Source organism: Podarcis liolepis (assembly GCF_965112155.1).
Source record: "Podarcis liolepis genome assembly, chromosome: 6".
Taxonomy (NCBI): domain Eukaryota; kingdom Metazoa; phylum Chordata; class Lepidosauria; order Squamata; family Lacertidae; genus Podarcis; species Podarcis liolepis.
Genome location: NC_139559.1, coordinates 54,636,057 through 54,658,566, shown reverse-complemented (window position 1 = coordinate 54,658,566; position 22,510 = coordinate 54,636,057). Strand labels below are relative to the sequence as shown.

The 22,510-nt window shown below is 42.9% G+C and overlaps 1 protein-coding gene across 4 annotated transcripts in view; it reads right to left on the bottom strand.

Moving 5' to 3' along the window:
* The window catches only part of SLC5A9 (solute carrier family 5 member 9), a 33,155-nt gene extending 11,892 nt beyond the window's left edge, over window positions 1-21,263 (bottom strand). The window contains exons 1-11 of one of the 4 annotated variants that reach the window (XM_083509589.1): window positions 21,081-21,121; window positions 20,049-20,075; window positions 13,227-13,431; window positions 12,906-12,977; window positions 7,343-7,447; window positions 4,515-4,679; window positions 3,777-3,882; window positions 2,548-2,628; window positions 1,659-1,864; window positions 548-683; window positions 15-122 (exon numbers count right to left, since the gene is read on the bottom strand). In XM_083509589.1, the coding sequence (XP_083365715.1) occupies window positions 15-122; window positions 548-683; window positions 1,659-1,864; window positions 2,548-2,628; window positions 3,777-3,882; window positions 4,515-4,679; window positions 7,343-7,447; window positions 12,906-12,977; window positions 13,227-13,355 (1,108 nt within the window). In that variant the 5' untranslated portion in view covers window positions 13,356-13,431; window positions 20,049-20,075; window positions 21,081-21,121. Of the gene's footprint in view, window positions 1-14; window positions 123-547; window positions 684-1,658; window positions 1,865-2,547; window positions 2,629-3,776; window positions 3,883-4,514; window positions 4,680-4,953; window positions 5,504-7,342; window positions 7,448-12,905; window positions 12,978-13,226; window positions 13,432-20,048; window positions 20,076-21,080 lie in introns of those variants that run through there. The other 3 variants (XM_083509588.1, XM_083509590.1, XM_083509591.1) reach the window with 3 other exon arrangements.
* Between the last annotated feature and the right edge of the window lie 1,247 nt (window positions 21,264-22,510).

Here is a 22,510-nt window from a genome sequence, read left to right as displayed (position 1 = left end):
TAGAATTACCTTACCTACAGGCATGAGCTCCATTACTAGCTTAGGGTAGGCAATGTTTGAACAACCCACTTTTGCTCCACAGACCTTTTCACAGATTTCTGGGTCTACACATCCCACTTCATCTGGAGCAAGCAAGTAAATAAAGAAATGCAGGTTTTAGTTATAGGAGATATAGAGGAAGCAGTTGTTGTTTACATTTATGGGTGATTAAGTGTGCAGCAGACATATGCTTTTCAGGTTGTGTTTGAGATCTATGCCATGCGTTTCCTGTCCCAAATGTTATTACTTCTGACAGTGCCACCCATACATATATAGGGTGACAGCAGATGACTGTGTTTACTTTGTGAACGCTGCTTATAAATTTACTGCAAATAGCTAGCAAATACAATATTATTGCCTATCCAATGACCAAGTTGGGAAAGTTTGTCTCCCCATATAGCTGGATGAGTTCCTACTGTAGGTAGTTGCATGTTTACAGCTGTCCACCCTCCTTGTAAATGGCCACCTGTGGGCACTTGTAGCCTTAGAACAGCCAGCAGGAGCTTACCTGGATAGAGAGCTCTGCTAATCATGCCCGGCATGACAATGAAAAACATTGGGAAGATTTTCAAATAACCGCCTAGCACAGACCCGCCTTTAGCATGAGAGAGACTCTTCGCAGAGAGTGACCTTTGCACAATTACCTGAAAGGAGAACCAGTTAGTTTTAAGGAAACTTTGCACAGGTTGTTTCACATTTTCTTGGAAACGGATGAGAACCAAGATAGTCAAAGCAATCTTTTGACCAAATTGTTAAGAAATGACAGTCGCTAAAAACTGAAGGCTAGGCTAGAGGGTTTGTAAAGAATCTTCAAGAGATAACCTTTCTCAAATTAAGAGACAAAAGCTGCCTAAATACATGTGAAACATACGTATCCTGTTAAAATGTATACTTTTAATCTATGATTTTAAAAAAACCATTTGTGAGCTTTAAATGTACTATACAATTAATGCATGGTTAATCGGACTGGTTATAAGGAAAGTTTTTACAGTGATACCTCGGGTTAAGAACATAATTCGTTCCGGAGGTCCGTTCTTAACCTGAAACTGTTCTTAACCTGAAGCACCACTTTAGCTAATGGGACCTCTCACTGCTGCCGCTGCGCAATTTCTGTTCTCATCCTGAAGCAAAGTTCTTAACCTGAGGTACTATTTCTGGGTTAGCGGAGTCTGTAACCTGAACTGTCTGTAACCTGAAGCGTATGTAACCCGAGGTACCACTGTATTCCATCCCATTACCTCAAGTAACAGGGCTGAGTTAGGGCTGTTTCTTTAGTTTGCTGAAATTAGTGAGCCTAAGTTAACTGTGTCTATTAACTTTAATGGGCCTACTCTAAGTGCAACTAGCACTGAAGGCACCCATTGTTTTTTCTCGTGACATTAGGCTTTAACTCTGCCTCTGAATTTTTTAATGCGTGCTCAGAATCTGAGTAATGCAAATGATTCCTACGTGCTGTAATACAAGGAAACAGAGATCTCATATGCTGATTTTGACTGAAATAATCCAATGGGTTTTTGATCCCAGCACAATAAATTAGTCCTAAAACTCTCCTATAGAGGGCAGTGATATATCAAACATGCAGCAAGAAAGACATATTTACTTTATCTGATTTACTTTACCTGATCTGTGCACCAGCACCAAAGAGCAAGCACTGAGAGGCCAAATATAAGTCCAGGCCATGGAATATCTCCATTGATAGGGTCCCTCATCATATGGAAGGCATCTTCCCGTGGCAAGTGGCAAGTAGTGTTTGGTACAATGACACTGGGGATGGCTCTACTATACTTCTCTTGCAGTCCTTCGTACCACCCAACTTTATCAAAGCCTAAAATGAAAGAGGCCACAGTCCAGTCAGCAAGCTCATGTCATCCACCCATATTTCCCCCCCAGCCATGCATCGTCCCCTCCAGCCACATTTTGCAGGGTCAAACCAGATGTGAAATTTGTAATATGAATTGTTAATGGTTTTCTTTGTGTTGGGGAATAGTATTGTGGGGAGGGGTAAGCTGGATTGGGACCATGGCATTTGGAAGGAAGGGCTTTAAGCTTTTGACTCCATGGATTACCAATAATTACCCCCTCCCCCATGGAAGGCACTTTAAGTGGCCAGACAAACCCAAAGTAAGCAAGGTTGTTGGGTTCAGGCATGACACCAAACTATAGTCAAAACAAGCCACATTTTGCAAGCCAACAACAAACCATATCTTTGCATTGTAGTTGGTTGCCAGAATACAAAATAGTTAAATCTGCTAGGCTAGGTTCAGATGCTCAAACAAGCCACACACTGGATAAACAAGCCATATTAATTGTGCAGAGCTTTTGCAGATATTAGATGAGACATAATAAACATATAACTAAACTTAAGTCCAGTTTTCTCTTCTCATAAAAAAAAAACTTTGATGTAGAAGTTGAGACGACATCAACCCAGATGGTTTTTGGCATTTTTTTCAAGATGTGTCATTCTATTAGTCAAAGAAATAAAGCAACACAATCCCATCTTCATCTCACCGATAAACATAAGAACCAATGCTCCAAGCACCATGATCACAGTCTGCAAAGCATCTGTGTATATCACTGCAGTTAAACCACCTGTGAAAAAGATTAGAAAGAACTGATTCAAAGACCAATATTTCTACATTTTTGTGTTTTCCCTTACTCGGTTACAAAATGGAATGTGATTCTAATAAATGAATCGATGAAAAGAATGCGATTTTAACACATGAGCAAGAGCCTGGATAGCTCAGTTGGTTAGACCGTGGTGCTGATATGGGGCAGCTGCATATTCCTCCATTGCAGGGGGTTGGATCAGATCAGAGTCTCTTTCAGCTTTACAATTCCATGATTGTACAAAAACTAAGGTTTTGAGTACATAAAATGAATCATGGAATCATAGAATTGTGGAGTTGGAAGGGAACCCAAAGGCATCTAACCAAACCCCTGCAATTCAGGAATGGAATAATGAAACCACTGTTTCTTCAAACTTTGCACATTTCGGACCAAACTTGTGACAAATCAGTTGCAGGAAACTGCAGTCAGGATCAGAAAGGGAAAGGGGCCATTTCTCAATCTTTCCCCTTAGGCTATTTTTCTTTTCCAAATTGCCTACTCTAAGCTGACGTTTTGCCTCTTGGGGAGAGAATATGCCTGCCTGGCCTTGGGCGGCCATATTTTGAAGAGCGAAAAAGAGGACACATTTGCCAACTTCCACTTTTAACTATGGATCACTGTGACGACTCTACCCATGAAAAAGAAGACGTGTTCTGGAAAATGAGGACATATGACAACCTGGGCTTGAAAATTGTGTTTTTTAAAAAAGAAGAAGAAAAGAATGGTCTGCAGGGTAGGAGAGAAACACCCTCTGCCCTCCTCGTAAATTCCTGCTGCAGATACTAGCTCCTCACAGCTGCTTTAACTTCAAGCACACACTTCAGGGAAGACAGTCACACAGCTGAGCACCTCAAGTAGCTTGATCCTCAAATCCAGCAAAGTTGCTTTGAAAGCACGAGTCTGAACGCAGCACATTGGAGATATCTGAAGTTTACAACATTCCCCACCCACCAACCTGACTACAGGTGCTATACTTTTAAGTCCATTGTAGGTAGCTTGGTTGGTATCAGTTGAAATCCCCACCTACTGGATGCCCCCTCAGTGGTATTCATGAACCATGACCTGAAACTGTCCACACTATCTGGCTATATCTGGCTTTTCGTAGTGACATTATTATACAGCATAGTTACCAGCTATAGTGTAGACGGCTGTCACAACCAACAAGATCACTGTAGAAAGGTAAAGGTTCCAACCAAGGGAGACTTGGATGAAAAGTGCACCAGAGAAAATATCTGTCTGGAACAAATACAAGAAAAAGGACCTTGATACCAGTAGAATCGGATTATGACATCTCTAAGAAATATTCTACCTGGAAAATCACATTAAAATCACTCTTGAAAATAATCAAACCAGGCATCAGAAATGCCAGAATCTCAACTGATGCATGTGTTGACAAAAGCTAGCTGAATTCATACCTGGTATCTCTGGACACCTGTCAAGGCTCCATCACCCCAACTGGGCCTATGGCTGACACTTGCTCTGCCCCACCTGTTAAACGAAATCCTGGCCTGGCAGTCCAAGCTGTATCAGGCAGCTAGGTCTCATTGCATTTAAATTTCTCATAAGACCCTGGAGTAATGAGGGTTTTGGAGAGAACATTACAATGGCAGGTAGATCCAACCATTGATTACTATCACACAAGCTCACCAGGGCCCATTGATGGAAGAGGGAGACCACCACAGGCCTCCTCCAACATGGAGTGGTAGCCCTGAAAGCTTGTATATAATGTTTAGTGAAGGGACTGATCCAGTATTTAGGACTAGTTCAGTGAGGATAGTGGAATGACTTTTCCACACTAATGACCCATTACCTCCCTGTGAAAGTGCTGTGCTCTACAGGCTACAACTCTATTTCCCCGAGATACATACTGATATCTTGGTGAATATATACAGGATGAGGGACAGTACAGATAGGTAGATTTGAATCCTCTGCCCTCCAAATCTTTTCCTCAGGTATTCAGGCATGGTGACCACTCCCGAAGAGATGTAAACTGGCACAAAGATCCAGCCGAGGACCAGCAATGCCCAGGTGGCCTAACAAAGAAGAAGAACACATGCAATGGATGCCCAGACTTTGTGCTACACAGTCAATTCTATGCAAGCAATAGTTTATATAAAAATTGGAAAGGCAAATTGTCAGTATTTCTAATGAACAAGAATGGCAGATACAACATGTGCTACAAAACTGGAATGCCTTGCTTGGTTCTCAACTACGTAAAGGAAGGGATGAAAAGATGCTCTAAGTCCATTGGATTAATGTAAGAATGGAGAAGGAATCTGCCCTACTCAGATTCCAGTGTGAACTCACCTGATCAATCTGGCCAGATCTTGACCCAGATTAGAAGAATGATCCACTTCAGAATCAGCAGGTTGGCAAATTCTATTAGTGGTCTAGTCCCGTCTCCCCCTTTAAGCATTGGAGGCAATTGTGGGGTTTTTTTCTGTACAATTCCCCCCGGGAGCAATGGAACGTCATTAAGCATTGTCATTACAAGGGAGACTTGCTCTGTCTTCACTCAAGGCATGTGACAGCAAAAAGACCCTAGCTGCTCAGGCCATGGAAGGCTAGCAACACACTTTCAGAAACTGGGGGAAGTGAATGCAATGCTCAGACTACTTCATAAGATGCTTCTAAACACATATTCCTAATGTGTGCTTGCAGGTGGAATTTAAAAATACACCTGGAAATGGAACAGAATATACTTAGTCCTGTCACTTTTGAGAATTGGGATGGACTGGGCTTCTGTGAGTCCACCCATCCCTAGACAGATTGGAGTAAAGATGAGAATGGATACAATCTTTGATCAGTACTTTTCAAAAGACAAGGGTGAATCACAAAAGCCATGGGTGTGGGTTGCCAGAAATAGATCCTGGGCAAAACATCTGGAGGGCCGAGTTTGCCTATGCCTGTTTTAGACTCTGACATCTGGAACTCCATGGGTCCCCCACCACTGCTGAAACGTACATCAGGGCTCACACTGCTGTGGTTAAAGCCAAGCAATGGGATCAGGCTGCTTGAAGGTGAACACTGTTGATAGCTCAGATGAATGCTGCCTTATTTTGGAGCCCCCTCTTTCATCCCACATCATTGTTGTTCTAGCCAGAGTGAACTTTGTGGCAACAGGAGGTATATTACTGGGTGACCTTTTGCACCAAGAGGAGTCATTCATCTTAGAGACAGCCAACCTGCCGGTTTTGTTGGCAGCAGAGAAGCTCACACATCCCTCAGGACAGCTGCAGACCTGCGCTGTGAGTGAAGCATTGTCACTGCATGCAGCACCAGCTCCTCCAGTAGCGGCATAGCCATGATTTTCAAACAATGCTAGCACAGAGCTAGCCTCTTTCACTTCACTTCTCCTGCCTTCTCCTGCTTTCTGCACACCCTCTTGAAATATATAGAAGTGGGAACCACATTACCTCTCAACTACCATAAATACTATATTATCATCATCATGATAATAACATGAATTTGATGAAAGTTAAAAGGCACTTGTCATTTAAAACATTTTTTTCCACAAGATAATCCTCTTATTTTAGAAACTCTATAGGAGTTTATTGCAGGAATGTATTAATACAACTGACGTTTGCTGCAAGTGACTATTATGAATCAACATTTGCTCGAAGACAGTTTCACATTTAGGAGTAGAATACTGCCATTAGTAGTGTTCATGTTAGCATCCTTTTCAATTTTGAAACAAATTTGCCCCAATGCTCTCTAAAATCCATAGCGGTGAACTAGAGAATAACTTATCCACTAAACATTTGTTTTTAATCCTTGGCACCAACCCTTTACTTGACATTCCTCATTTGGCAACTCTGGGAGAGAGTACATATAGCTAGAACAATTCCTACCATCAAGAAATGACCAAGGGTACATGGCAAAAACTAGGGGCTCATTCTCCCATCTGGCTAGGGCAGATAGATAGTAAACTATAATGCCAAACCACAAAAAGTTAATTTAGTCACATTCTGACTTTTGTCATATATACATATCCAGCTAAGGTTGCCAGATTCAGACCAAGAAACTTGTTTTAAGAGTTCCAAGATCACAAGTGACACCAGCCACTGAAACAATGGCACTACACACCTAGATGGCACTGCAGGCTAAAGAAGATGGAGCAGTGGTCAAATAGCCTCTTTCAATACCATGATGCTATATACACTCTTTATGACTCAGTGCTCTTAAAGCTATAGGCAATGTTTCAAGACCTCGAACAGGCAATCCTACATCTAATTCATTCATTCTTGCCAGATAGAATCATCTCCCCTTTTTCCATGCCCCCATGTGCTGTTCTGGGGATTCTCTTGATCCTCTTGGGGGATTTGGGGAGGTAACTGGGTCATGTGGGTCTTGCTGCCCTGGCTTTGGCTAGCACAAATGAATCCAGCCCAATGTTTCAAAAAAATAAATAAAAAATAAATCTGAAGCTACAGAGGTTTCCAAGTTTCAGACTGTTGTTTGTTCTAGGAAAATGTGCTCTAGCATTAATTTTATCCTGCTTATTTACATTGGAATGTGCCACATGAGCCTACTAACATTTCTGCTGAAATCAGTTATGCATTTCCAATTGTCTTGTTGGAGATACAATAAAACTCAGGCATTGGGGAGTACCAAATAACCTCTTCACTTGACTAAGCTGATGCCCACACCCACATCCCTTGTCAAGAGCAAGTTGAATCCTTCAAGGACATCTTACGTTCCACTCAAAGCCCCCAACGGCCAAGCCTCCTGCAGCTCCTGTACCCGCCAGGCCGATAAATAAGCCACTCCCCACATTGCTTGACATCAGAGATGCTCCAATCTAAAACACAAAATGCTGCCGTTAGTTGATAGAAAAAGGTCAGCTGTATGTTCTATCTGTGGGGAGAAAGCATAGAGTTCACACCTCAAAATCTAATTTCCCTGTTTAAAAACAAAGACTGCATGATTCATCCTAAGATCATAAGTGATGGAGATTCCTACTTTACTGCTCTGAGTGTTTGGCTGCCAATACTTGGACTACTCAAATGCCATAATCTTTTAATCTGCATAATTAAGCATAAATTGGAAGAGCTGACTGCATGTTTTTCTCTGTTTATTTCTCTGCTATATATTTTGGAAAGTTGTCTGTTTGCTACACATCTGGGCACCTCCTATGATATCGTAACCAAATTTAACACGATGGTTCCTGAGTACAAGGAGTGGATTTTTGTTTATGTTTGGGTACAATTGGACACCATTTTAAATCAAGATGGTGGACTGACCCTTTCAAAACCGTGCTGATTTTTTGGCTTCCTGATTTTTGAGCAATGTCAGGTATTAGGCTGCTAGCTTGTATCTATATACGCCTCATTTATCCCCAAGGTGAATTTCTATCTTGGTTTGTCTCCACTTCCTTATTCCTCCTTGTTCCAAGGAGCAAAATGTCTTAGGATGGCTCCAGATCCCACTAGTGGTTGTATGTGTGCACTTTTAGAAGGCACACCCCAAACTAGTCTCAACGTGGAAGTGATAATGTCAGATCAATCAGCTGGCCTGGTCACTTGAAAACTGATCAGGCCATTCCAGTATCTTCTGGGTGGCCAGTCATGGAGGATGTCACACAAAACCTCATTCAACTGTATTGCTTCCTACACTTCAGGTTAAAGGTAAAGGTAAAGGTACCCCTACCCGTACGGGCCAGTCGTGTCCGACTCTAGGGTTGTGCGCCCATCTCACTTAAGAGGCTGGGGGCCAGTGCTGTCCGGAGACACTTCCGGCTCACGTGGCCAGCGTGACAAGCTGCATCTGGAGAGCCAGCGCAGCACACGGAAACGCCGTTTACCTTCCCGCTATAAAGTGGTACCTATTTATCTACTTGCACTTAAGGGTGCTTTCGAGCTGCTAGGTTGGCAGGAGCTGGGACCGAAAGCCGGGAGCTCACCCCACTGCGGGGATTCGAACCGCCAACCATGCGATCAGCAAGCCCTAGGCGCTGAGGTTGTATCCACAGCGCCGCCCGCGTCCCTAACTTCAGGTTAATCATTGCTAATTGGCCAAACCAGCTGAACATGAAGCTCCAAACCAGCCAAACTTTTAAGTCTGCTACATGTACAAATATAAATACACAGATATGGATAATGTGCATAAATAGTGGCACTGCCAAGAGGAACAAGGTTGCAGAGTATGTAATGATGTTTTAAGAATGTTGTAACTGTGTTGAAAACAAAAATGGTGGTGCAAATTTTGAGTCTGAAGGTGTCAATCTACGCTTTTCAGATGGTTAATGGCTGAGCAGCGTGATCAGCCATGCCATCAATGGTGATCATGCATTTTAGCCACTTAACATCTGCAAAGGGCAAATGCTTTTCAAAGTAAATACTTAAATAAACACATTTACATATTTATCATGCAATAATCAATTTTTCATTGTAATATATTCATTGTAATGAAGGAGACCTTCAAGGATTCACCAGAGTTACATGAATTGATGTTTTCTGCAACGTAAAGACAACTTGATTCAAGTCAAGCGTCACAGCCAACCTGGAGCATCTCAAACCAGGGACTCTGGAGCAGGGGCAGGGTGGAACTGGATCATGTCTTACATGAAAGAATGCAGGACATATCTGCGGGCAAATATTTATACTGCATGCTGGAAGCTTCAGCTTGGCCTGCCATGAAGGAAAATATTGCCTTGACAAGCAATGGGGCACCCAGCCCAGCAGTGTGTGTTTAAAGTAGGTGGCTCTGTTTGGTTAAAAATATACAGAGTGTAAACTGTGAAAGGTTAGAGACTGTGAAATACCTTGGGTTTATTTTAACAGTGCTGTTACTGAGGAGAATATATGAAAATGTAGACGTAAGTTATGAGGCACACCTCAGGTTGTATCCAGTACATACTGGCTGTGTACTGTTATTTCCTGATGTGATTGCAAGAAATATTTTTTGTTATTTTTTTTTAAAGGAAAGCGCTTGTGTGACTAGAGATAACTTATGGCTTTTGACCCCATAGGTTTATATCACAGAAATGTAGGTGCTTCATCCATTCCAGATGTCTCTGGACAATATTCCTGAATGCATGCTCCTTATGTATATGTGAAAATAAGAAGACCCAACAACCTAACAAAATACTAGGGGAAAGGATTCCAGACTAGTCTGCTCCATTTTTCTAATTTTCTACCTGTTACTGGACCAATGTGACATTACTCCCTTGTTGCTGTTTGCTTTCAATACTTACACTTTTATTTTTTGTAATCCAGCATTTTCAACATTACTGTGTTCCCACCCCCCATAAAAGGTATTGCCTCACTTGCTCTGTGGTTTTCCTTTTCCAAGTAGCAGGTCTTTCTGCCTCTTGCACTGCTGAGCCCTAAGCAAAGATTAATGGAATCTGACCTGCTCCAGACCTTTGGGATAGTTAAAATATTAATACGAGATAAGACTGAAAACTTTTCCTGAAGCAAACACTTGCAAACATCTCATCTGGGAAGCCTCTGATTGAAAGACTAACGGCTACAATACGCATTCATATCTTGGGTAAACAGAAAGGCTCCCAAGAAATGTAAACACTTTCCTTAAGACACATGTCCTTATTGTAGTAGACAGTATAAAAGAGGCGACGTAAAGCCATGTAATACAATGCCACAGTGGCCTTAAGTAACCAGAGTTTATAATTTTCCTAGCAGCACTTGGGTCTAAACCCATAATGCGCTCCCTATATCCTGGAACACAGAGGCAGTAAAAGGATGTTGTGCAGCGATTCATCCTCTACCAACATTTCCTCCAGGTTTGGGGGAGGAAAAGTCACACTAATCAGCCTGAGGCAGAGTTAAGAGTTTAGGGAAACATTACTTCCTATCCCAAGCAAAGGCCTGTTACGATTTAGGTAATGGTCCTCTCAGCCCCAAAGTGAAACCCTGGAAAGGGAATTGGTTCATAACTGAGGCCTCATGGGCACAATACATGTCACTTTAGACAGTCATGGCTTTCCCCAAATAACACTGGGAACTGTAGTTTGTTAAGGGTGCTGAGTTGTTAAGTGGTCCCTATTCCTCCACCTCCAGAGAGCTACAATTCCCAAAGTAGTTTAACAACCAATCCCTCTTCTCTGGGAACTCTGTATGCTGCCTTTCCACATTATTGAACCCAAGCTCTGGTAACCCACAGTGTAGGTGGATCTGCAAAAAGTTGAAGATAGTGTATAATGTGAGATTTCCTGCAACATGAGCAGGATTATTAGATCAGGTCTTCATTTAGAAAGGACACTTAGGAGGCATCCCAAATTAAAGGCTCCATGTTGCTAGATATTTTAATCATTGTTTTATTATACTTTGTATCTCACTGTTGCTGTTAGCTGCCCTGGGCTTCCATGGGATACCAAAACAAGAGATAAATGACGAATGCTAAACAGCCACCTTACTCAGGGTGATGGGAATCCAAGCCTCTGCTTGGATTCAGTTCCCAGGAAGTTTTGTTCTCCCTGAAAAAACTAAGTCCAGCAGGAACGATGATGGGGACACTTGACTTCTTGGCAGCCCCTTAAATTTCCTGCAATGAAACTGTAGAGGCTACAGGTAAGCCAATGCTTACATGTCACCTGGGAGAAAGTGAATCACAAAGCGCATTAGAACAATAACCAGGTGCGAGTGCGTGTCTCCAGGGGAGAAAACGTAGCCTATGGAATTTACAATTAATGTTGGAGTTCAAAACTGCATTCAGCTTGCAGTTAAACACTTGCAAGATCTACAGCCTTGTGTTCTTTTGTGACAGGGCAAAAAGGATATTTACTCCTCTGACACTTATTTCTCTGGGTCTTTAAATTATTGTTATATTACCTTTCTGCTCCAAAGAAAATGTGTCCTTCAAAAGGTTTATGCCTTTCCAGTGAATCATTTTGGAGATTTATATCTGGGTGGTTTAGTGTGGAGAGTTGCAGTCCTAACACAGTTGCTCAATAAATGAAGAAGTTACTAGACAGTGCAAAAGAGACTCCTGCCGTTGTTTCATGAGAGGAATGGGAACTGCTCTTGAACTTGAGTTAATTTTCATTTTTATTTGAAAAAGGCCTTGTTTTTGTTTTTATCTTTAGGGTTGTTGGATGTGCTGGATTTTTAAAAAAGAAATTGGCTCTCTTCTTTGCAACAACAATGCCACTTTGCAAAAGCCTGATGTTACCTGATATATATTAAATTCCAGAATTGATACGCTTCATATGCTTCCAGCAATATGGCTGCTTGTTTATTGCTGTTTCTAAAGGTTTTGCACCAGGGATGGGGAACCCGAGGCCTTCACATGTTAATAGACTCCAGCTCCCATCTTTTCTGACCATTGCCTATGCTGGCTGGGACTGATGGGAACTGAACAGCCATAGGTTCCTTATCCCTGCTTTACATCACTGGTGGTTCATTTGGGTGCATGAGCATTTAACAGTGCAATCCGGTGCATGAATTGAGCTTCAGTGTGTCCACTAGGACTTCCCTTGAAACAGTGTTTTGGCTTCAATTGCCATATTCACATCCATATTCACTCACAAACACACACTCTTGGAAAACTATGTATTTTAAAAACTGCCCTAAAGTTTTAAATCTTCAGTATGTATTTCCTTCAGTGCTTGCAGTACTAATTGCTTTGCAACCGCGCAACAAGGCTATGATTTGTGATACTGAGAGTGCAGCAGTTGGCATAACCTTCCTAGCTACATATTTCTTACAGCAGGAAAGATATGCCACATTCTTCCTTTCTTATCACCCCCACCCTCACCACTTTCGTCCTACAGCTAGTGCAGCATTCTTTCACTCGTTTTTCACCACAGCAAGGATCATCCCAGTTTCATCTTCCCTCTTTCTCAGCCTATCCCTTGACATCAACTATCCCTTGACATCTGTATATATGTCAATTGCTTAAACCACACTGTAAGGAATACTGCTTTTTAAACAGAGATAGCCTACATGGTGCCCTCAATATGCTGATGGATTCCAGCAGTACTTTTCTTCTAGGGGAAAAAGGTGCCAGAACTGCGTACCCTTGAATACCCCCTGAAAGAAAAGCACTGGATTCCAGCTCCCATCAGCTCAGACAACAAGCCCAATGGTGATTTGGTGATGGGAGTTTTACTCCAGCAACATCTGGAAGGCTGGCCACCTCTGATCAAGAGTAATGCAACCAACTCGGCACCCCCAGATGTTCTTGGACTCAGCGCCCATCAGATCCCACCATTACACTGCCTGGGACTAATGGGAGCTGCAGTCATCTGCAACATCTGGCAAAGGCTGTTCTCAAGGTGTGGGTTATTACATACTTACTGGCCACCATGTCATGGATCTTCCAGCCAAGAAATAGCCTCCAACTGTTCCCCGACTGGCTCGAAGAGAAGACTGAAATGAAGAGGAGGGAAAAAAACAATGGCTTTGCAGCTCTGAAAAGCACAGCTGAACACAGATTTATGCCCACCTAGGAGCTTAGATGGGAAAAAGGGAGAAAACCTGGCTCTGTTCTATGCAGCCAAAAGGAAAAGAGATGTTAAATAGGAGCATCACTACAGTGCTATGTTGTTCAGTGAAGAGGCCTTTCTTAAAAACAAGAGACATCTAGCACCACTAGTCATTGCAAAACGGCTGACTTACCCATATTCCAACAGCAAGGACAAAGGCGAAGTAAAGGACGACAACAATGATGTCTGGCACTTCAAAGGTAAGTTTCTTCTCTTCAGGCCTGGCAGTGGGTGGCTCAGTAGTGGCTGGTGTTTGGCTCATGACTGCCCAAAAAGGTGTCGCCTGTTGCCTCTTTATCTCACAATGGACTTCGGCACACGTTTCTCCTCATTACTCCCTTTTAATAATAATTAACCGGGTTGAGAAAGTGAGAATGTTGATGAAGAAGCAGGCAGGTCCATCAAAACAGACAATTCACACGTTGCAGCTTTGATACACTGTATGGATCTGTGCTGTTCAGCTGTAATGTTTGAACCAGCTAAACAACTTTTTCGTCACAGCTATTTCTCACATATATGCATTGTGTGCTGGAATTTTTAGAGAGAGTTGTGGCCAATTCAAAAATTTCAGCCGTAGCAGGTACCTAACGTGAGTCCATAAACCAAGCCTGCATAATCTGGCTTGATATGTCATTAGTTGTGTGGATGAGACCAAGTTTCTAACCCCATTTCAGTTCAGGCTCCTGATAAATGAATGACCTTTGTTGATAGAGAGGACCCCCCTTTGTTGATCAACAGGGGGTGTGCAACCCTGTTGATTCTTCTTGACCTCTCAGTGGCAGAACATTGTGTGATTTTTGCTTGGCCCAATGGGCTTCTGAATGGCTTCCCGTAAGCCATCTTGAAGTGATTTACAGTATAAACAGATCACCTGGTAGCAATCTCTAGCTTAACATTTTGAAGAGAAGAACATATTAGAAACAAAGGCAGAATTTCTACACTCCCCTCCTGGCTGATCCCTCCAGTTAAGGCACAAACAGATTAGGAGAAGAAAAGTCTTGTAGTAGAGATTTGCTATACCCAGAAGTGGATCATTTGTTGGGGCTTCCTGGCAAGTTTGTTGCTGTTGCTTCCTGGGAGTTGGGTTGGAAAGGACCCTGAGAGTCATCTAGTCCAATTTCTGGCTATGCAGGAATCTCCACTAAAGCACCCATGACAGATGACCAACCTCTGCTTAAAAACCTCCAACAAAGGAGGCAAGGAGATCAGAGCAGTGAAGACATTTTGGTGGGAGCACCAGATTGTCTCTGCTGGTATGCCTACACACCCTGACCTCTCAGCCATCTTTCCTCTCTCCTGGTGGGTGGCAGAGGCTGGGAAGCTCTGCAGTTCTGCCTCACAGGGTGAGCCACTTCTGGCTGTAGCTCTTGGGCTCAGGGCTGCTGCTCTAGAGTTAGATACCAGCTCAGTACTAACATCTTTTAAATAGGTAAGTAGAATAGGATAAAGCAGGATCAACATTGGGCAATGAAATAACCCAAGTTATTTGAAGGTGGTGGTTGTGGGGACTGATTCCAGATCTGGTTATCTCTAATATTGCCCAAAGCAGTGGTCTCCATTAGACAAGCTGTCTCTCTTCCATGACACTCTGACATTGGACGCATCTTCTTAGAAACAGCAAGCTTTCTCCAGCCCCCTTCCTTGGCATTTAAATACTGACAGCTGCAGCATCTCATTTGCTGACGTGGCTGTACCACAGCTCGTGAGTCAGGGCAGGAGGAGGAATGTAGTTTAGCTCTGTGTGTCAGAGGGCTGAATTGCGCCATAATTACTTTATTGATAATTGTTATGGAAACAGCTGTTATGCGGGCTTGACTGGTACACAGAACTACGGAAGATAGTGAAACCAAAACGAGGCTTGCCACATATAATGCTAACCCTGTCCCCAAAGTCTGGTTGTCAGAGCTTCCTCTTTGGCATAGATACTCCCATTTTCAGACGGGGAGCCATTTTATGCCGCAGTTTAGATGGCTTCCTTGGTTCTTACAGACACAGGGTGAGTCGTTTCTCCTTCAAGTGGGGTGGAGGCGATGACAACCCTCCCAGCTAGCTAGCCAGCCTACCGTCACGCACAGAAACAGAACTTAGAGATGTTATGCTTATTGAACTCAGTGGGATTTAATTTTCAGTAAATGGTCACAGGCGCTAGCTATAACACTGTTTCACCAATCCTAATAAAATAGTTTTTCAAATGGCAATTTAGGAACCATAAAGACAATGGTATCTATGCATTCATGGGTAGCACAGCACCATCTTGTGGGTAAAGTGGTAAAAAAATGAAATCTGCTCTAACTTTCAGTCTGGATTATTTTTCTTCATTGGGGCCATCTACGTTTCCCCTCTGCTTTCATGTTCTCTGTGAACAGAGTATATGCACTCTGCACCTTGAAGTAGGTTGGCGAGGATTGTTTGCACGTCACACTTGTAAAGGACTTCCAGTTAACCTTTCACAATAGCAACACATTTCTTCATTAAACAAACACTGGTAGCATCACAAAAAAATGAACAAGGACAATTGTGGAAGAGGAGAAAGTGTACCAGCTGAGCAAGGTAGAATAGGAGAAAGCTTGTCCTGTTAATGGAGTGTTTCTGCAGCCTAGCACCGGTTAAAAAGAAAAAGAAAAAAGCATCTAAGGGGATGCTTCCTACCTTTATAATAAATAAATTCTCACTGGCAGTCCTACTCACAGTCACAGGATTCTCTCCTTGTGGAGGTCTTAACATGTAGTCAGATAACAGCAAAAGAGATGCTGGCAGGTGGGCAATCTGAGGATCTCATATAGCCTTGACATGACCTCCTGGGCACCTTCTCATGTTGCTCAGTCTTCCATTCTCTCCTTTCCTTTTTGCTTCTTCCTTATTTTCAGAAAGTGTTTCCTCATCTTTCTATGCATTTTCAGGACAACTGAACGGGGCAATACTGTCTGACTTGGCGGGCGGGGATAAATTTTTCTCCTGCTGTCTGAGAATAAATTGGTAGACTTCTGCCATTTGTGTGTATAACACACTAAAATCAGAAAGGAAGTACTTTCCCTAGATTTCTAGATTAGGAGCTGTATTGGTCTGCTGTACTAACTGTTCTGCATTCCTATTACAGGGCTTACTTCTGAGCAGACCTGCATGGGATTAGGAATTCTGATCTGGCATAGACATGGTGACAACTGAATCACGAATGTCATTTTTTTGAAATTAGTTAGTCCAGCATCTTTTTGTCTCTGCCAGCTTTGGTTCAATCCACCACTGGCAAGCAAACATCCAACAGATTTTCCCCAAAACATTGCAGCAGAAATAAGGTTCTGAATAGATTTTGATAGAATAAAACCAAAGGGCTCCATCCCAAGAGCAGGAAAAGGAAGCAAAGATCAGCAATTTAGACACAAATTTCCCACATTGTTACTAAATCACACAAGTCAGCTTTTAGGTTACTTATTAAGATTGCATAGGTGAGCTTGCAGGAATGGAAGCCACCATCAAATAATGAAGCAGCATTTTCTTGAACAAGGAGCCCAAACCATGGGGTTTTTTTTGCTGAACAACCTATTTAAACATTAACTTGATGTCATGAAAGAGCCACCATCTCATTTCTTTAAGCAGCTGAAAGAGAGGTTTTAGGGAAATAGTTTCATGATGCCTTTCCAGAAATATTATTTGAACCACTGTGTGACTTATAGGCAACCTTTGCTTTTTCACTACAATGATTTCTGCAAGAACCATTAGCAAACTGTAAAATCTTGTCTACGTGATGCACCTTGAGCCTAGGTAAGCTTTGAAATACTATTGTGTTAACTAGTAACTCCAGCATCCCACAGGTCTTTCAAGAAGCACGTCTACATCTACAAACATCTGTCTACAGGTAAGATTTAGGACGCTCAGGTCAGGAGATCACAATCCTTGAAGATCACACAATGTGAATATATGGCAAAAGGATACAGATCTATATTCATACTGCTTTAGCAATTGGGGGGGGGGAATCGGGAAAAATCAAAGGATACATAGCTGCAGACCAGACCCAATGGAGTCTGTATCCTAATCTGAAAACAAACAAACAGTGACTGCATACCTACCATACATTTAAAGCACCAACCCCCAAAATCCTGGAAACTGTAGCTTATCCCTCGCAGTGCTACAATTATCAGCATTCTCAAACTACCATTCCCAGGATTCTCGGGGGGGGGGCATGTATGCTGTGCACAAAGCCAACAGCAGCAGCTGGTATCCTTAGGCATTGCTAATGTGAGGAAATGACATTAAAGTAGCCATGTGTTCTACTCTGCAGAACACGAACCAAAGAACCTTCTAATAGAGGATCAACACTGGTTCAAAGATAAAGATCCCTAAGACATGAGAACAGGAGCCTTAAAGTAACCCAACTTCAGTTAGCAGCTGGATGGCACATACATCAGGTCACAGTCTTCCTCATTATGGTGAGATACATTGCATTTTTATTTAACTTATTGTATTACAGTGGTACCTTGGTTCTCAAACTTAATCCATTCCAGGAGTCCGTTCGACTCCCAAAACTGTTCGAAAACCAAGGCAGGGCTTCCGATTGGCTGCAGGATCTTCTTGCACTCAAGCAGAAGCCGTGTTGGATATTTGGCTTCCAAAAAAAGTTCGCAAACCAGAACACTTACTTCCGGGTTTGCAGCATTTGGCAGCCAATTTGTTCAGCAACTAAGCCGTTCAGGAATCAAGGTTCCACTGTATTTATTTCCTTAAATTTACATATATGCGTGTGCGTACATATATGGTGGTGGTGGGGATAAATGACGTCCCTACACATCACAGACTGAAAACCTCAGAACCCAGCTCAGTCTTTGCTCAGTGAATTAGACCTTTCTGCTCCCCTTTCCATCAAATTGCATCAGAGGCTGATGGAAGGGGTGGCTTGACCATCTCCATTCAAGACACAAAGGCTTCTGTTTCACTGAACTCTTGAATATCACTACATGTAAGTAAAAGCTGGGTACCATAAGAACGGCAATTTCCTAGTGTTTCTAGTCTCCTGGCATGCATTGCACGTTCAAGGGACTGCTTGCTTACAAAGCCTCCCAGAAGCATTTGGCGTTGGCAATCACACCCTCCTGGCCATGCCATCACTCTCAGTAAGTACTGGGAAGTGGGCCAGGTAGGTACCTATTCACAAGATGACAGCTACAGGATTTGTGAGCTGGTAAAGCACTCCCATCCATGTGTGGTGCATCTGGGGAAATTGGGTGCCATGGAAAATGCAATTCTACCAACTCCACCTGGCTGTCTACCAGCCCCACCTGGAACGCAGGCTGAGACCCTACCTGCCTGCGGACTGTCTTGCCAGAGTGGTGCATGCTCTAGTTATCTTATGGTGCATGCTCTGGTTATCTCCCGTTTGGACTACTGCAATGCGTTCTACGTGGGGCTACCTTTGAAGGTGACCCGGAAACGGCAATTAATCCAGAATGCGGCAGCTAGACTGGTGACTGGGAGCGGCCGCTGGGACATAACACTGGTCCTGAGAGATCTACATTGGCTCCCAGTACGTTTCCAAACACAATTCAAAGTGTTGGTGCTGACCTTTAAAGCCCTAAACAGCCTCGGTCCTGTATACCTGAAAGAGCCTCTCCACCCCCATCGTTCAGCCCAGACACTGAGATCCAGCGCCGAGGGCCTTCTGGCGGTTCCCTCATTGTGAGAAGTGAGGTTACTGGGAACCAGACAGAGTGCCTTCTCAATAGTGGCGCCCGCCCTGTGGAACACCCTCCCTTCAGATGTGAAGGAAATAAGCAGCTATCTTCTCTTTAAAAGATATCTGAAGGCAGCCCTGTTTAGGGAAGTTTTTAATATTTAATGCTGTATTGTTTTTAACACTTGATTGGAAGCCGCCCAGAGTGGCTGGGGAAACTCAGCCAGATGGGCGGGGTATAAATAATAAATTATTATTATTATTATTATTATTAGTAGTAGTAGTAGTAGTAGTAGTAGTAGTAGTAGTAGTAGTAAACAGGCGCCCCATTTCAACCAGAAAGGAGATCTGGGGCATGTGGGACATGATATTAATAACTCTCAGATATTTAATGGCAAGAAACAATGTATTGCCATTTTGGTGACATTCTTATTGTTCCATAATAATTGTAGCAATGTTGTCAACAAGAGTTCAGACTGTGCTAGGAGTCTACAACAAGACCATGGGTAAAACCATTCATTTTTATTTCATTTTATTTCTTCATTCATTAAAATGTTTATATACCATCTACTACCTCAGCTTCAAGGTGGCAGTCAACGGCATGTAAAGGGAAGTCTCTTTCTGCACAAAACTGCTCCATTTTGGGGAAGCCTTGCTCCTCTTTTTCTCTTGCTTTCTGAGAAGTCTTGCTTGTAGGTTTTTCCCTGCTTTTGCACACACTGTACGAACCTGCTCTTCACGCCTAGCTGATCATAAAACCTGATTACATTGTTACATGATATGATCAATCATTAGTAACAGACATCCTAAGCTCATGGAAAACAAACTGTACTTGCTCTCCATACCTAGCTGACCATAATTATAGAACCCGATTGTTATATTGTTTGTGCCAATTAATCCCTAGTTACAATTCAATTAGGAGGCTTCATGCCTGTCTAGTTCTAGCTCCGATTCTCAGCCTTCTCTCCATCAATGATAAATGATCACATGTAATCCCCACCTTTCACATGTAATTCCCGCCTTAGTACTTATGTTAACCAATCACAAGTTTCTGTGTGTATGTATCAACCAATCAGCCACAGGCACACTTTTGGCAATGCTTGTAATATTCAATAAAAGAGGCTCTCAGGGTCCGCCCAGACAGACGCCTAGCTACACCTGCCTCTCTCGTCTCCCGTGATTTTTCATTTCTACAGGCATGAGTATTAAACTGCATCAGTACCGAAAGCATTATATAGAATAAAACACAGCTGATAACTCAAGCAGAGCTAAAATAAGGTAAAATAAACTAACCTATTGAAATAAAGCAGCAACCAAGTTCTGGGAAAATAAATGCAATGGTTACACAAGAGCTTGGGTTGGTGGAAATGCGGTAGAATTTCCTTTTCTTTTCTGGTTACAGATAGGTAGCCGTGTTGGTCTGCCATAGTCAAAATAAAAAAATTCCTTCCAGTAGCACCTTAAAGACCAACTAAGTTAGTTCTTGGTATGAGCTTTCGTGTGCATGCACACTTCTTCAGATACACTTTTCTTTTCTGTACAAATTGTACATATGAATACAAGCTATCCAACTGCAGAACCCTTTGCACAAGAGGATACACTTGAACAGGACAATCTGCAAGGAGGGGGAACCTGTGGCCCACCAGATGCCATTGGACTCCAGTTCCCAGCAGCCCCTGCTGGCTTGGGCAATGATAAAAAATGGTGGGAGCTGTAGTCTACAAAACTCATGGAGGGCCGCAGGTTCCAAATTCCTGAGCGAGTGAAACAAGTTCATTGCCAATCTTTTTTAAACTTAGCACTACATTGGATGCAACCCAAAGAAATTGCAATGGGTTGGACTAGATGATCTTCAGGATCCCTTCCCACTCTACAAATCTATGATTTTCTATGCTGCAGGGCTTCCCAAGCCAGCATTCTTCTTTCCCTTATGTCCTGCTTGCCCTGCCCTTCCACAGCTCCTGAGTCACTCGCAACTCCTGTTGCAGTTTGAAAGCAAAGTGCACCTCACGAACAACGACATAGTCATTTTGTGATTCATAAGTGCTCCTTTCAAAATAATAGCTGAGAAATATGTATTTTTATCTTGCAAGATACTAATAGCAAAGCTATTAGGGGAGAAGAGCCATACATCCGGAGCTTTTATAATTGGAAAACATCAATACTGCATAGTGGCTTTATAAAATTTTGTTACAAATGTTCCATAGGATGACTTGTATTGTTAGAATGCCTATTTCTTCCCAACTAGCAACTGATAAATTCAACCCTGCTATGGTATCTTTAGGATAATCCTGGCCCCTTGAATGATGCCGAGTTCCACAATACCTTGAGCTTCTGTCTCCTTCTCTCTTGCCCTTTTCCTCCTTCTATTGCCTCGCCTTACTTTTGGCTCATCTCAAAGTGGAGGCTGGCTGGCTGGCTTGGACACTCCTCACCAGCACTCCTTGATGTGTGCTTGAGGCAGCCTACATTTCTCCTCCCTCCCTCTCATCCCTGTGTTTGATAACTGGAAGCCGGGGCTGAATGACATTTGCTTTGGCTTGGATTATTTACATACACTGTGGTAGTTTCATTCAAAACCACCTGACCAGAAAAACCGCTCACAGTTGATCAGACTCCACCCAAGACCAGTTGCAGATTATCACAGATTACCTAGCTCAATGTCTATCAGATGAGCACCTGCATCAACTTCCTGAATGTGTGTTTGCCCCATGACACCTTAAAAAGGTGAATAGGCATTTTTCTCAAGAAGATGTTTTACCACTGCCTCCTTCAAGCAACCAGGGACCAACCTCTCTCTAGCAGCGGATTTAGGGCAGGGTGGGTGCTTCCCCCATGCAGGGCACTGAGCTGAAGGGGCACAAAAATGAGAACATCCATAATTGAGAAGATCCATTTAGGGGTGCTAAATTTTGGGCTTGCACAGGGAGCCATATTACAAAAGACTGCCCAACTCTACCCCTGAAACATTTGAGCCTTACTAAACTGCTGGAGAAGTCCTTCTAGGAAGTGGCCCGTGCCTGTTGGTTGCTTACATTAGTGATCTGTATTACAGAAGAAGAGGATTACTTCCTCTTTTCTGGTGCTAAACATCAAGAAAGTAGAGAAACAGGAGTGACTTGCTCAGGTGCTCTTCCAACAAAAGGTGCTTGTTCCCCAGCAATCCCTGGGCAATCCCTTTTGGCAAGTGAATTATTAGTAGATGGTAATAATAATCATACTTCACCCTGAGTCTCTAAGTCCTAGAGTAAATGTCAGGGTGGAAGGAAGGAAGGAAGGAAGGAAGGGAGGGAGGGAGGAAAGAAAGAAAGAAAGAAAGAAAGAAAGAAAGAAAGAAAGAGCAGGCTAGATCAGTGTTGAGACTAAACCACTCCTGGTGACAAATATACAATGGTGCCCCGCAAGACGAATGCCTCGCAAGACGGAAAACTCGCTAGACGAAAGAGTTTTCCGTTTTGGAGGTGCTTCGCAAAACGAATTTCCTATGGGCTTGCTTCGCAAGACGACAATGCCTTGCGAGTTCCTGCGGGGTTCCCCCCCCCTTTTCTAAGCCACTAAGCCACTTATCAGCTGATCCGATCAGCAGATAAGCCGCTAAAAGCCACTAATAGCGCTAATAGCGCTAATCCGTCAATGGGCTTGCTTCACAAGACGAAAAAACCGCTAGATGAAGAGAATCACAGAACGGATTCTTTTCGTCTTGCGAGGCACCACTGTACTCATCTGACAAATAAAAGACAACCCATGGTTTGACT